Source organism: Carlito syrichta, unplaced genomic scaffold, assembly GCF_000164805.1.
Source record: "Carlito syrichta isolate Samal-C Ts95f unplaced genomic scaffold, Tarsius_syrichta-2.0.1 Scaffold305869, whole genome shotgun sequence".
NCBI lineage: Eukaryota > Metazoa > Chordata > Mammalia > Primates > Tarsiidae > Carlito > Carlito syrichta.
In genome coordinates, this window is record NW_007249965.1 from 961,430 (window position 1) to 974,088 (window position 12,659).

General features: G+C 40.3%; 1 protein-coding gene across 2 annotated transcripts in view; it reads right to left on the reverse strand.

The window, feature by feature from the left end:
- The window catches only part of PLPPR5 (phospholipid phosphatase related 5), a 132,242-nt gene that overhangs the window by 36,475 nt on the left and 83,108 nt on the right, over window positions 1-12,659 (reverse strand). For both annotated transcript variants that reach the window (XM_021714910.1, XM_008062858.2), the window contains exon 4: window positions 5,619-5,795. In XM_021714910.1, coding sequence (XP_021570585.1) covers window positions 5,619-5,795 — 177 coding nt within the window. The remainder of the gene's footprint in view (window positions 1-5,618; window positions 5,796-12,659) is intronic.

Below are 12,659 nucleotides of genomic sequence, written 5' to 3' on the forward strand. Positions count from 1 at the left end.
ACTGTCTTTCCTGAGGACCTTCTCAAGGAAAGATACCATCACCACACCCACCTCCACCCTAACATGCTGCCCTGGCTGGATAGTTGGATTTATCCTTTACACCTCCTATGTTCAGTCACTGACTGAATCTGCTCAGTTTGCCTTTCTAAATATCTTGATGTCTAACCATCTTGATTTCTTAAATCTGCTTCATTCTACCTCCACCACCAACTCCAAAGAATAAGCAGCCACCACCTCTTGCCAGGATCCCTCACAGTTTTTTCACTCTACATCCAGTCCTGACACCTGCAGTCCATTATCTACAACGATGTGAGAATGATCTTCCCAAATGAATGCTGGATTACATCATCTCTTGCAGACCATTTTTGGAGTGGCTTTCCATTTCTCTTACACCATGAACTCTGGCCCATCCTCCAATCTTCCTTTTCCATTTTCCAAATACCTTCTGCTCCCTTTCACTTTCTGCTATCTAGACATTCCTCATCTCCACTGTCTTGGGACGCCATGTCTAACTGAGCCATGGTATCTCATCTCAGCATCACTTCCTCATGGATGCCTCCCCTGAACTCACAGCTGGGACAGTTCATTTTGTTGTGTCTGTTTTCCTTTTGCTCACATGGAACTGTGATTCTTTTTATCAAAGCACTTATCTCAGTATGAAATCACGCACCTTCGAGTGTAACACTTTGATGAAGTGTGTCTCTTCCAAGTTCCACAGATGCAAAAGTCTTTATTTTTTGCTCACCATGGATTCCCAGTGCCACAGTGAATGAATGGATTAATGAATGAGCATGCACCTAGGTCAGAAAACCTCACATTTTCTGAAGTGCTTATATAATTTAAAGTCACTTTGCTGTGAGACATTCTATTTTTACATTATGACTTGTATGGATTTATTCTCTCCTACAAAAATGACACTAATAAACTACCAGTACACATACATATTTTTTCATTTTCCAGTAGTGATAGAAAATTAATTTGATTCATTTGTGGTCATTTTCTTTCTTCCTTCATGGCAAATGAGATATCATTATTGCATGAGGGTAAGTACATGGGCTTTGGGGTCCAACAGGCTTGTACCTTAATCAGGCCTCCGATTTTTTTTAATCTGCAAAATGAGAACAATAACAGCTATATCTCAGTGAGATTTTGTGAGGATTAATTGGGTTAATATACTAAAGAGCACACAAATAATGTATTTTTATTAATATATGATATGCAATAACATGATAAGCTATTGTTGTGGCTTAATAAGCTGAATAGTACTGCCAGACACTGCCATATGTATCATATTTGGAAGTGTTTTGAGGCATATGTTTTTATATGATAAAATTATTTGAAAATAAAATGACCCAACTCTTGTTCCAATAGCATAGGGGATTTTGCTCTCTAACCTGAGACAAAATGTCCATGGGATAAGACTGAAACATTAAGATGGTATATAATTCCTTATTTGATTATAGAAGACAGATTGAGAAAGTGGAAGAAGTTCAGGGAAAAAAAATGGAAGAACCAGCAAGTCAGAGAAAACCCCTGGGGACATCAGAACATGTCTAAGCCACATCTCAAGTGCATAAAGGATCTGAATGCAGTCATCAGAGGTGGGGACCTGGTCCCCAGTGGCTCGTCTTGCCAAACCCTGGACTGCCCTTATTGCCTGTGGGGTTTTGCTTAACTCTTAAAAGAGCTATGGGAGCAAAGAAAATAATCCTTTATTCATTCTCTCATGTACTCATTCATTCGTCAAATATTTGCTGAGTGCTTCTAATGTGCCAGATCCCGTGAGGAGAAGGAGGTGAACAGAACAAATAAAAGGACTTCCCCACAAGGTACTTGCCTTCTAGTGGAACTGGCAGCAACACAAAAACACATATGTTCCATGCGGGACACTGCACATTAACTAATTAATGTCATATTGCACATAAAAAGCAAAGTGAGGTGGGAATTAGGAAAGAGATTCCCAGGGAGAGTAGCCATTTCTAACACGGTTCAGAGAAGGCCGCACTGTTTTAAAAGTAAGAAGCAATAGTCTCAAGCATGAACAGCATGGTCCAGCCAAAGGACAAAGAATCAAGACATGAAAGAAATATCCTTACAGTGGAAATGAACTGGAACTCAGTGAATCATGGTGTGGGGAATGGACCGGCAGGAGGCGTCAAAGGCACATGCCAGGCATGGAGTCTGGGTGACTGTGAGTGTGGGATCCTTTAACTGAGACAGAGAAACTTGGAGTCCACACATGTCAATTTTATTTTGAAATCATTGAGGAATTCTGCACACACTGCAAGATAATTGAAAACACCCCAGGATTCTGAAGGCCAGAGCTGGAGTCACTGCTCAGAACAGATGTCCTAGTAAGTTGCCCAAATGAGAAACGGGGGTCAAACCACAGGATGCTCCCTCCTTCCATCTCCACCAGGCGCCAAGCCATCCCACCTTGAGACTTCCTGGGGGTGTGTTGTCTTTCCTCCCTGTTCTGGTGCCACCAAGACCCGATCTGCGCCACCTTATTACTCTGGTTCTGTCTCCTCCATCTCCAGCTTGAGTTTTAGCTTCCAGCAAATGTATTTTCAAAGAACAAATCTTATCATAGGGTGAAAGGGACTGAAAGGGAACAAGCTGCCATTTATGGAAATTACTTCAGACATTCTTGTGACCCTTCAGGGACCATGCCCTGTTCATTTAACTTCTACAGACCCTCATGATGTCCCTTTAGCGAGGCAGACAGGTAGCGTCACTTAGAGAGACCTGCAGGTACCAACACTCACAGGACCGTGAATGCACACAGAGATACATGACATGTGTGGTCATGACGCAGTCATCGTTTCCATGTGACCTGGCTGTGAGGTCATTTCCCTGGTATGTGGGGGTGTCTGAAGGGCTATCCTGGAATGTTCTAAATATGTGCAACAGGAGGATCTTGAGCCCAAGAAGGAGTCAGCCTCCAGCTCAGCATTTGCCATGTGATTCAGATTGGACATGCCTGAGAAGGTACCAGAGCTCTGATTTTGGCCTTCAAAATGTTAAGGTATTCACTGGAATGAAGGGAAGACAGCAGCAGCCTCAGGAAGACAAGAAAGCAGAGGGATGCCGTGAAGGTGTTATGGACCCATGGAGCTGAAACACTTACATCTGTCACTAGTGATTTCAAATTGTGATGACTGGCATGCTCTTTGCTTTGCCTTTAATAATTTTTTAAGGCTGAGCATGGTGGCACACATCTGTAATCCCAGCACTTTGGGAGGCTAAGATGACAGGTTCACTTGAGCCCAGGAGTCTGACACCAGCCTGGGCAACATAACGAGACCTCGTTTCTACAAAAAATAAAAAAAATAGCCAGGCATAGTACCATGCACCTGTAGTCCCAGTAACTCAGGAAGCCAAGGCAGGAGGATTGCTTGAGCTCAGGAGTTTGACACCAGCCTGGGCAACATAGTGAGACTTCGTTGCTACAAAAAATTTAAAAATTAGGGCATGGTGGCGTGCGCCTGTAGTCCCAGTGACTCAGGAGGCCAAGGTAAGAGAGTTGCTTGAGCCCAGGAATTCAAGACCAGCCTAGACAACATAGCAACAATTTGTCTCTACCAAAAAAATTTAAAAATTAGCTGAGCATGGTAGTGGCGCCTGTTATCTCAGCTACTCAGGAGACTGAAGCAGAAGAATCATTTGAGCCCAAGAGGTCAAAGCTGCAGTGAGCCTTGATCATGCCACTGCACTCCAGCCTGGATGACACAGTGAGACTTCTACTCAAAAAAATAATTATTATTATCATTACATAATATTATATTTATAATATTAATTTTGTAATATATATATTTAAGATTTATGCAAGTGTTTGTTGTTGTTGTCTTTTAATGTTAACTAGTTTCAGCTGTGGTGAGTGAATACAAGGAATAAGTGTTGGTTCAAGACTGGGTCCTAGTTTTCATGAGGCTCCAGGAAATCTCCAGGAGAGAGAGAAGCTTGTGTCTAAGTGTTCCAAGGACCTTGGGAATCAGAGAATGTGGCATTAAGATAGGAAGAAGCCTAGGGTGTGGTGTAGAGATGAGGCCGTGGTCGCTACTTCACCACAGGAGATTCTAGAGGAAGTAAACTGTTTAGGATGGACACTGGAGATTCAGGATGGGGAGAGGTGGAGCAGGAGGGGTGAAAAGTCACCTGTCGAGTATGAGTCACACAGGTGGATTGCAGGGTATGCGCAAAGCCCAGACTTCTTTGCCAGACATCCATGTCACCAAAATCACTGTACTCCTGAAAGCCATTGAAATATACATATTTTTAAAGTCCAGTGCAACAATTGTGTGCCAACATTCAGTGGCTGGGAAGGTTCACATAAGTTTTTCCTAACTGATTGTTAACTAGTAAAAAGACGCCGAGGAAGGAAAGTTACATGTAAGAAGCAATTCAAATGTAATCAACATGGAAATAAAGTATTTTTTAAACAACAATGTGTCAATGCAAAAAAAAGTGTTTTTTTTTTAACTTAATTTTATTATAAAGGTGTGGGCACAAGTCAGGATTAGGTACATATGTAATATATGTACAGGTGAAGTTTGGGCCTCCACCTGGGCCTCACTTCCCCTGACTTCAGGTACCCTTAGTGATGTTATGTGCCTGTCTCCCCATTTTGATTTATAGTCTATATATTGTTTCATCTAAAACATCATTGGCTCATACTTATAATGGGCCAAAGAATTACAAAGTTAGATGAAAATATATTTTCCAACAACCAAAACCTATAGAAATACTTCTAGGAGAATTTATTTATTTATTTATTATTTAGAGTCAGAGTCTCACTCTGTTGCCCAGACTGGAGTGCAGTGGCATGATCACAGCTCACCACAGCCTCAACCTCCTGGGCTCAGGTGATCCTTCTACCTCAGGCTCCCAAGGAGTTGGGACTACAAGCAGTCACCACCACACCTGGTTAATTTTTTTTTTCCCCAGAGACGAGATGAGGTCTTATTACGCTGCCCAGGCTGGTCTCAAACTCTTGGGCTTGCTCAAGTAATCCTCTTGCCTCTGCCTCCCAAAGTGCTGAGATTATAGGCATGAGTCATGCCTAGATTTTAAAATGGCAGCAGAGACACCATGTTCACTTAATCAGAAGTTGTTGTGTGTGCTCTTCACTCCACAGCAACATATGGTTGACATGGTGCAGGCTGGAAACTCCTCATGACACTGGTCATTGGAATGAAATCGCACCCCCCTTAGATGAGCTTTGCCTCTTGGAGAGCACTGTCACATGGGGCTCACAAGAGGACAGCGGGAGGCACTGGGGTATCTGGAGTGTTCTAGATACTCCAGGATGCCAATCCCTAAGGAAATTTTAAAAACATCCAATGACTCTGTCTTAAAAACCACATGGGGAGGACTGGGTGTTTTAGTACTGTTCCATTTTATTTGAAAATATGCCATTCACCTTTAAGTGTAAAATTTAAATTTGCTCATCCCTAAACCTGACTGTAGGTGAAACAAGTGAGAGAGGAAGAAATGAATGACATATAAAATTGTTTGATAAACCACATTTAGCCAAACCTAGTGATTCACATTTGTATTATAGATGATTATGCAAGTCAACTTAAAACACAAGGACATCGAAATAAATATGTACTTACCAGAAACACTGCTATAGATATTCCCACCAAAAAGCCTGCTATTACATCTGACCAGTGATTTCGATATTCTGCTACTCTGTTGAGTCCAGTAAGAAAAGCCAAACACATTAAGCCCAAGCATAGAACTGGCTTAGCAAGTCTGGTTCCTTTGGCTTTGATTGTGTTGGTAATATACATCTGAAACATTAAATAAAAAATATGACTTTTTATGTAGGTATTTTCTTTATATGCATAACATATATATGGACACATATATACCTCTTGACATATATATGGCTATGTGACTCAAATCATGAACTATTATTCATAAATGTCTTGAAAAAAGTTTCTCAAAAGCAGAATCAAAGAGCAGCAATTATTTAATTTTACTTACCTGATATAGTAATTTCTTAGCAATAGTCAATTTTTATGTAACATTATTAATTGTCTAGGAACCCCGAGCACAGATTTTCCAAGTGGCCTTTTTATTTTTACTTTTACTGTAACTATTCTTGTTTTATCTAAATTTTTATTTTAGATCGATCTCTACAATACTGTTAGAAGAGGAAAATTGATTGTTTTTAATGTTTACATTTGTAAATGCCATATTGAGAGGGTGCATAATTGATAAAAACCAGAATTGTGAATATAAGTAGGAAAAACAAAATGTAGTAATTTCTACCAAACAGATGTTACTTTGAAGAAAACTTGTAGGTTCAACGCAGAGCCAAGGTTTACTTTTCTGCTGTTATCTTCAGTTGTAAAACTACTTTAACTAAATTTCCCCAGTCAGAATTAGGACAACAAAAAACCTTAAGTACAATAGGAAAAATGATATTGTCAGGGGAGGGGAGGTGGAATTGGCAATTGAGGGAAACTGCTAGGGGAGGGAGGGGCATACCTCATCAACAAGGGTACCTGCATGATCAATGTTTATATACCTAACCCCGAAATGTACCCCACATCTTTAAAATAAAAATTTAAAAAAAAGAAGTAAACAAACCAGTGAATAGGTACCTGCATTTCTGGCATCTTCACAAACTCTAATAAAGAACAAATAGTGTCAACTGATTGCAGTGAATTAAATGTCTCCAAGTTGTGAGGCACCATGCTCAGTAACAATTTGGTTTTCCCCCAGTCTGACTCATTCTACAGCCTAGTTGCTCATAATTTAAAACGACTCTATAAGCAAATCTGTATACCACAGGTGGCATATGTCAATTATTATTTCAAGTCATTCCCATAGTAATTGTAAAAGAGATGGCTTTGATAGCACAATCAGATTTTATTGTAGGAATGTCAGTATCTGGTACTGATTATATACTCAGAAATATACCTAGAAATGCATATAAACACTTATATATTTTCCTCAGTTAAATAAACAATACATTTGACCAAGAAAGTAAATAAAAATCAGCATTTAAGTTTTCAGTTCACAGCAACCATTTTAGCACTCTTTGAAATCTGGTAATTATCTTCTCAATTTTCCCCCCCAGGGCAAAGTTTCCAGCCCTTTTAGCTGCTAGAAAAGGTTGTATGAATATTTAAACAGTTCAGGTGACACAAGGCTTCCCTCTAGCCAAGTCCTAGACTTTTACAATCTATCGCAAGTCCCAACACTCAGGGAGTGAGGGAAAGCTGAACTGTCTCATCTTGGCCCATGACCTTTGGAGCTAGGTCTATGTAGCTAAGCCTGTGCTGGGACAAGCTTCATCATTTCAGTTACGGAGGATAAGTACACAAGAGTGAGGCACAGGAAGGGATGAGAAGGCGAAAAGGATGTTTTTGCTGTTCTGAGTTCTGAGAGAATGTGTTAAAGAGTCCTGCCCATATGAATGGCAAGGCAACGTCATCACACCAGGTCAGCTTGCTAGTGACACAACTAACAGAGTAATTCCTGGTGTGACTAGTACATATGAATAGAGAGGGTCATCTGGGCTGCCTGGGAGACTTTCTTTAACACAGCTTTAAGGCTGGTTAATGTTTTCTTACGTATGCATTTCTTCACATCTATCAAGACACTAAAGATATCCTATTCTTGTTAAGACAAAATAAATGTGAGATGATAATTAAATATTTTTAATAGTGCTAATATTCATAATAGCTACCATTTAATGAGTGATTTCTGTTCAAGGCAACAGAAATCAGTTCTAAGCATTTTATATTAATTATCTAATTAAATTTTCAAAATAACCCTCTAAGTTAGATATCACTATTACCTCCATTTTATAGATGAAAAAATTGGATCAAGATAAAGCTTAGTATGAAGACTATACAACTTGAGGTGGCAATGCTGAGAAAGGAGAGAAGTAAATGGGAAGCAGGGAGATGGCACTTGGGTGTCTCCTGATCTTCCTTTTTTCATCACTGATTTCTTGCCTGGAGAGAATGGCCAGTGAACATAAGCTGAGTGTCAGTGACTGCAAGAATTGGAGTTAGAGATAAGAAAAGGATTGCAGGATTATGAGGCTACATCTATGCTCAGCAATTAGAGAGAAGTGGGGAGTCGTGTAAGTGTGTCCTTGTGCGAAATCGCCTACAGAATCTATAAGGCTTTGGGAAACGTTTGCCTTCCCCTCAGTCCCAAGACCATCTCAAACAAAGCCCAGCCAGCCCTCACTTGTCCGTTTTTTGTAGGACCACAGTATCCTGTGGGCTTGGGCGATGACCCTCTAATATTTCTCTTGAATGTTAAATTGATACCTAAATTTCCCTAATAACTCAAGCAAGGTTTAGAAGGAGTCCCAAGACACAGTGTGGCTACAATGCAAACTCATGAAAAAGCTTCTGTCTTAGGACTAGCCTGGGCTTGGGTTGTTATTAGATCCTACTTAATGTCCAGACCTAGTGTGCAGAGTAGACAGTGACTGCGTTTCAAGGGTTGTGAATTTACGTTTAAGGTAGATCCCAGTAGTGCTTCATAATGCAGAATTTTCTGGCATGGATGTCACAAAAGAAACATTAGAGAGCTTTTATTCATACTCAGCAACTCTTTAGTACTTTATGAATATAAGTGCCCTTTAACCAATCTAATTGTGTTATCCTTACAGAAATTCTATTATTCCTAATTTGCAGAAGAGGAAATTATGGCATAATAATCTATTAAGCAAGTTGGATACAGGACAGAAATTGATTATTTATGCTTTCTTGGTTTTTAATTCACTTATGAAACCATCCAGGTTAACCAGATGTCAAAATGTAGCTAAAATAAAATGCAGACAGAAGGGTGTGTGACTTGAGCAGGATGGTGTTCACTTGGTCCTGTGGGGTCAGTGGAGGCTCACTTCATCACAGGCCAACCACTTCCATCATTGTTAGAGGAGCTTGTTCATCCATTCGACAAATGACTATTCACACTAAGTGAGAAAGGCAAGCGTGATCATTTCCTCCCTGGTAACAACCTGGTGTATACTCTTTGACCCTTTTCTCTTTGCATATACACATATATACAATAATTAACACACACACACAAAGGTTTTGCTTCATTATTTACTTTCACTAAAATATAATCACAATGCCCTTATGTTTCTGTGCTATGAACTGACTCATCCACTATATTAAACATTCATTTTGTGTGACTCATCCACTATATTAAACATTCATTCATTCATTTTGAAAAAAATTGTACTATTCCTAAGACAATGCTATTATAAAAGTAAATAAAAATAAAAGCACATAAATTTTGTTAAGCACCTACTATGCACCACAGGCTGTGCTAGATTCTTCAAAGAGGGGACACATGAGGTCAGATCCTGAAAAGTAGATCCCTGGCAAAGGGGATGTGGTGGGAACAGGGTCCTGGACACAGGGGACAGTATAGGCCATCTGCTCTGTGGTCTCGAAGTACCTTGTTCCTCTTCATGAAGGGTGAACCTGAGTCCCCAGGCTTGGTGACGCCAGTGTCCTCGACACAGGGGATAGCACAGGCCACCTGCTCTGTGCTCTCAAAGTACCTTGTTCTTTCTCTCTAAGAACACTTCCCGTGATGCCTGGTTATTTATTTTCATTTTTTTCCTTCTCTAGAATTAAGACACAGAAGTTGAGTCTGGGCTCCTCACTGCAAGCCCTCTACTTGGCTCTGACACACAATCCTACTCAATAAAGACTAGACTTACTGAATAAAAGAATAAATAAGGAAAAGTTCAAAGGTTCAGGGGAAAGTGCAGAGAGTATTTCTCCATAGCATTTGCCTCCATCTAAAGCCATGGCCTCCATTTGTGTGCATAAGTGTTTATCTACTCACTGCTAGAACACTCCATGAGAATGAAGTCTCAGTCCCTTCACTGCTGAAATACATAGAATGTCTTTCATATAGTACAAATTTAAAATACTGAATAAATAAAGTGCTTGGGGAGAAGTGAATGTCTGAGCTCTTGTCAGATTATTGGAGACTGTCTTGCATAAAGGTCTCCTTGCTTATGGTCCTTCTCTCCCATCTGTTTCATACTGTCTAGAGCTATCCCTGGTAGAGTAGGCACTTATGATCAGAAGAGTATCGGCCCTCTAAAGATGCCCATGCGTGGATCCTAGGAACGTGGACATGTTACCTAATCGCAAAAGTTCCTAAAAGTGGAGAACCTTCTCTCTCTTCTCGTCATCAGAGAGAGATTTGGAGAATCACGAACAAAGGAATGCAGGCAGCCACTGTAGGCTGGAAAGGCAGGAAATAAGTTCCCCTAGAATCTCCTCCCAGGCTATGAGGGAGACCCAAAACACCAGAGTTCTCTTTTGGAGGGTGGGCCTGTGGCAGGACAGGCTTCCCCACAGATGAGTGTTCCAGGAACCCATTGGCATCCATGGACCAGCTAGCATTGTTGTAAGAGACTGCGTTCAGTTTCAGTGATTTTTTTTTTTTGAGATTTGCCCATGATGGGTGATTTATGAGTGCATTTGCCCACACTGCGTTGAGTGTTCAGCAGTTTTTGACCAAAATGGCATGACCTCTATGCCCCACTCTTCACATTTACTGGATCTTATCCTGAACGACTTTTTTTGTTTGTTTCCCCAGATGAAAAAAGTCCTCAAAGATGTTTTGCAGATGTGGAAGTGGTAAAACAAAAGAGGCAGTAGCACAAAAAGGCATCCAAATGGATGAGTTTAAAAACTGTGTTGAGCAGTGGGAAAAGCATCTCAATATATGTATTGTATCAAACAGAGAGGACTTTGAAGGGGACTGAAGTTTAAACATGGAAGAATAAAGATACAATTTTTTATAAATAAACTCCGGTTATTTTGGGGATCCCTCCTCATATAGCTGATGACAACTCAATTTTAGCCGAGTGAGACCTGTGGGACCCATGTTGAACCTACAGAACTCTAAAATAAGCAGAAATTTATTAATTTCTATTGTTTTAAGTCACCAAGCTTGTGGTCATTTGCTGTAGTGTCAATAGAAAACTACTCAATCAGTATATGTTTAATGTGTGGAACGAGTGCATTGGAATTTGTAAAAATGTTCCGTAAGGGAAGATAATTGTGGTGTAATGATGAGAACGCCCACTTTGGGACCAGAAAGATCTGACTTTGAGTTCTAGCTCTGCCACTTATTAAGACACATTAAACTTCATTTAACTACTGAAGCTACACACCGCGTTCCTTGTCTCCATACATATCAAATGCAAATGATAACTAAAATACTGCCACATAGTGTTGTAAGAATTGAATGTCACAATATAGATGAGGTCCTGAGTACAGAAATCCATCCCCAGTGAATCCTCAGTACCTGCAGGGGTTAAGTCAGGGTCAGACTAGAAAATGCAACAGGACCAGAACCTGAATTCTGTGGGCAGTGCCTGGTGAAAAGGAAAACCAAATGGAGATCATGAGGGCTGTGGGCACTGTGGGTATCAGGAGAACTTTATTCTTTCTCCTGTTTTCATGCTTCTTTTGCTTTTGCCTTAGTTGTTTTGGGTTTTTTTCCATTATCCCTCTGCCTAAAGACCTCCACTAATGTCTATTTGCAGGTGAATATGCTGCATTCTCATACCACTTGCCTTTTCATTCCTACAGGCCACAGCCTCGATTCCATTTATCAGTATGGAAATAACTCAGTAATCCCCAGAGGCCAGAGCCCTTGGACCCTTGGACACGCTAGGTTTTTTGACATGTTAGTCTTTCTCCCAAAATTTAGAGCCACAAGTGAGCCCACCAGTGCATGTAACCTCTGACCAGCCCAGAGTACAGCTATGACTATTCTAAATGGCGCCATATGGTCCCTCATTGATCTGTATCATAGTCAGGTTACAAATGAATTCTCTTTAAATTGATTTCCAGGTTATGATGACTTTGATTAATACAATCTAATAAATCAACAGGTTTGCCTTTATTTAAATAACCTCATGACATTATCAGTCATATTATACCTGCAGTTACTAAATCTTCCATGATTTTTTCACAAAACCAATGCCCTATCAAGTTCCCCTTATCCTGGACTCCTGAAATCATTGAAAGAATAAAATCTCTTATTGTTTTTGACATAATATTCCACCCCATCTTGGCCATTTTTATCTTTTATGTTGGTGTCTACCACATTAGTTATTTCTATCACAGCTTCTGGTTAGCTCCCGACAGGTCACCAATAACAGGGCAGCATCAAGGATGGAACATTGGGGTGCTTCACTAGAGGTCTGTTTGCAAATTTTGAACAAAAAAATTTGAAGTTCATTTGTGAAGTCAACTGCACAGTGTCAGGAAAGTCTTATTATTGTACTCAGACTTGATATTCTTGTGCACATTCATCAATTTGTCAAACAGCCATGGAAAAGTATCTGATGGGGTGTGTCACAGAATCATGACATTGTGGCAGAAAGATCATGGACTTTCCAGACAGATTTGTGTTCATGTAATTCAGACCTTTCAGGGTTGAGAGTGGGGGGGCTGAGTGTGGGAGAGCTGGTGCAGTAAGCAGTGGTATATGGAAGTCATACATCTTGTATACTCTCACGGTACTATGATCTAGAGAATGTGAGTAATGCAACAACCCGGGTTTCCATAACTGACCCAAACATCACCGTGAGCAACCATTTTCCATGGTATGAGAGGGATTCTGAGTAAATGTTCAGT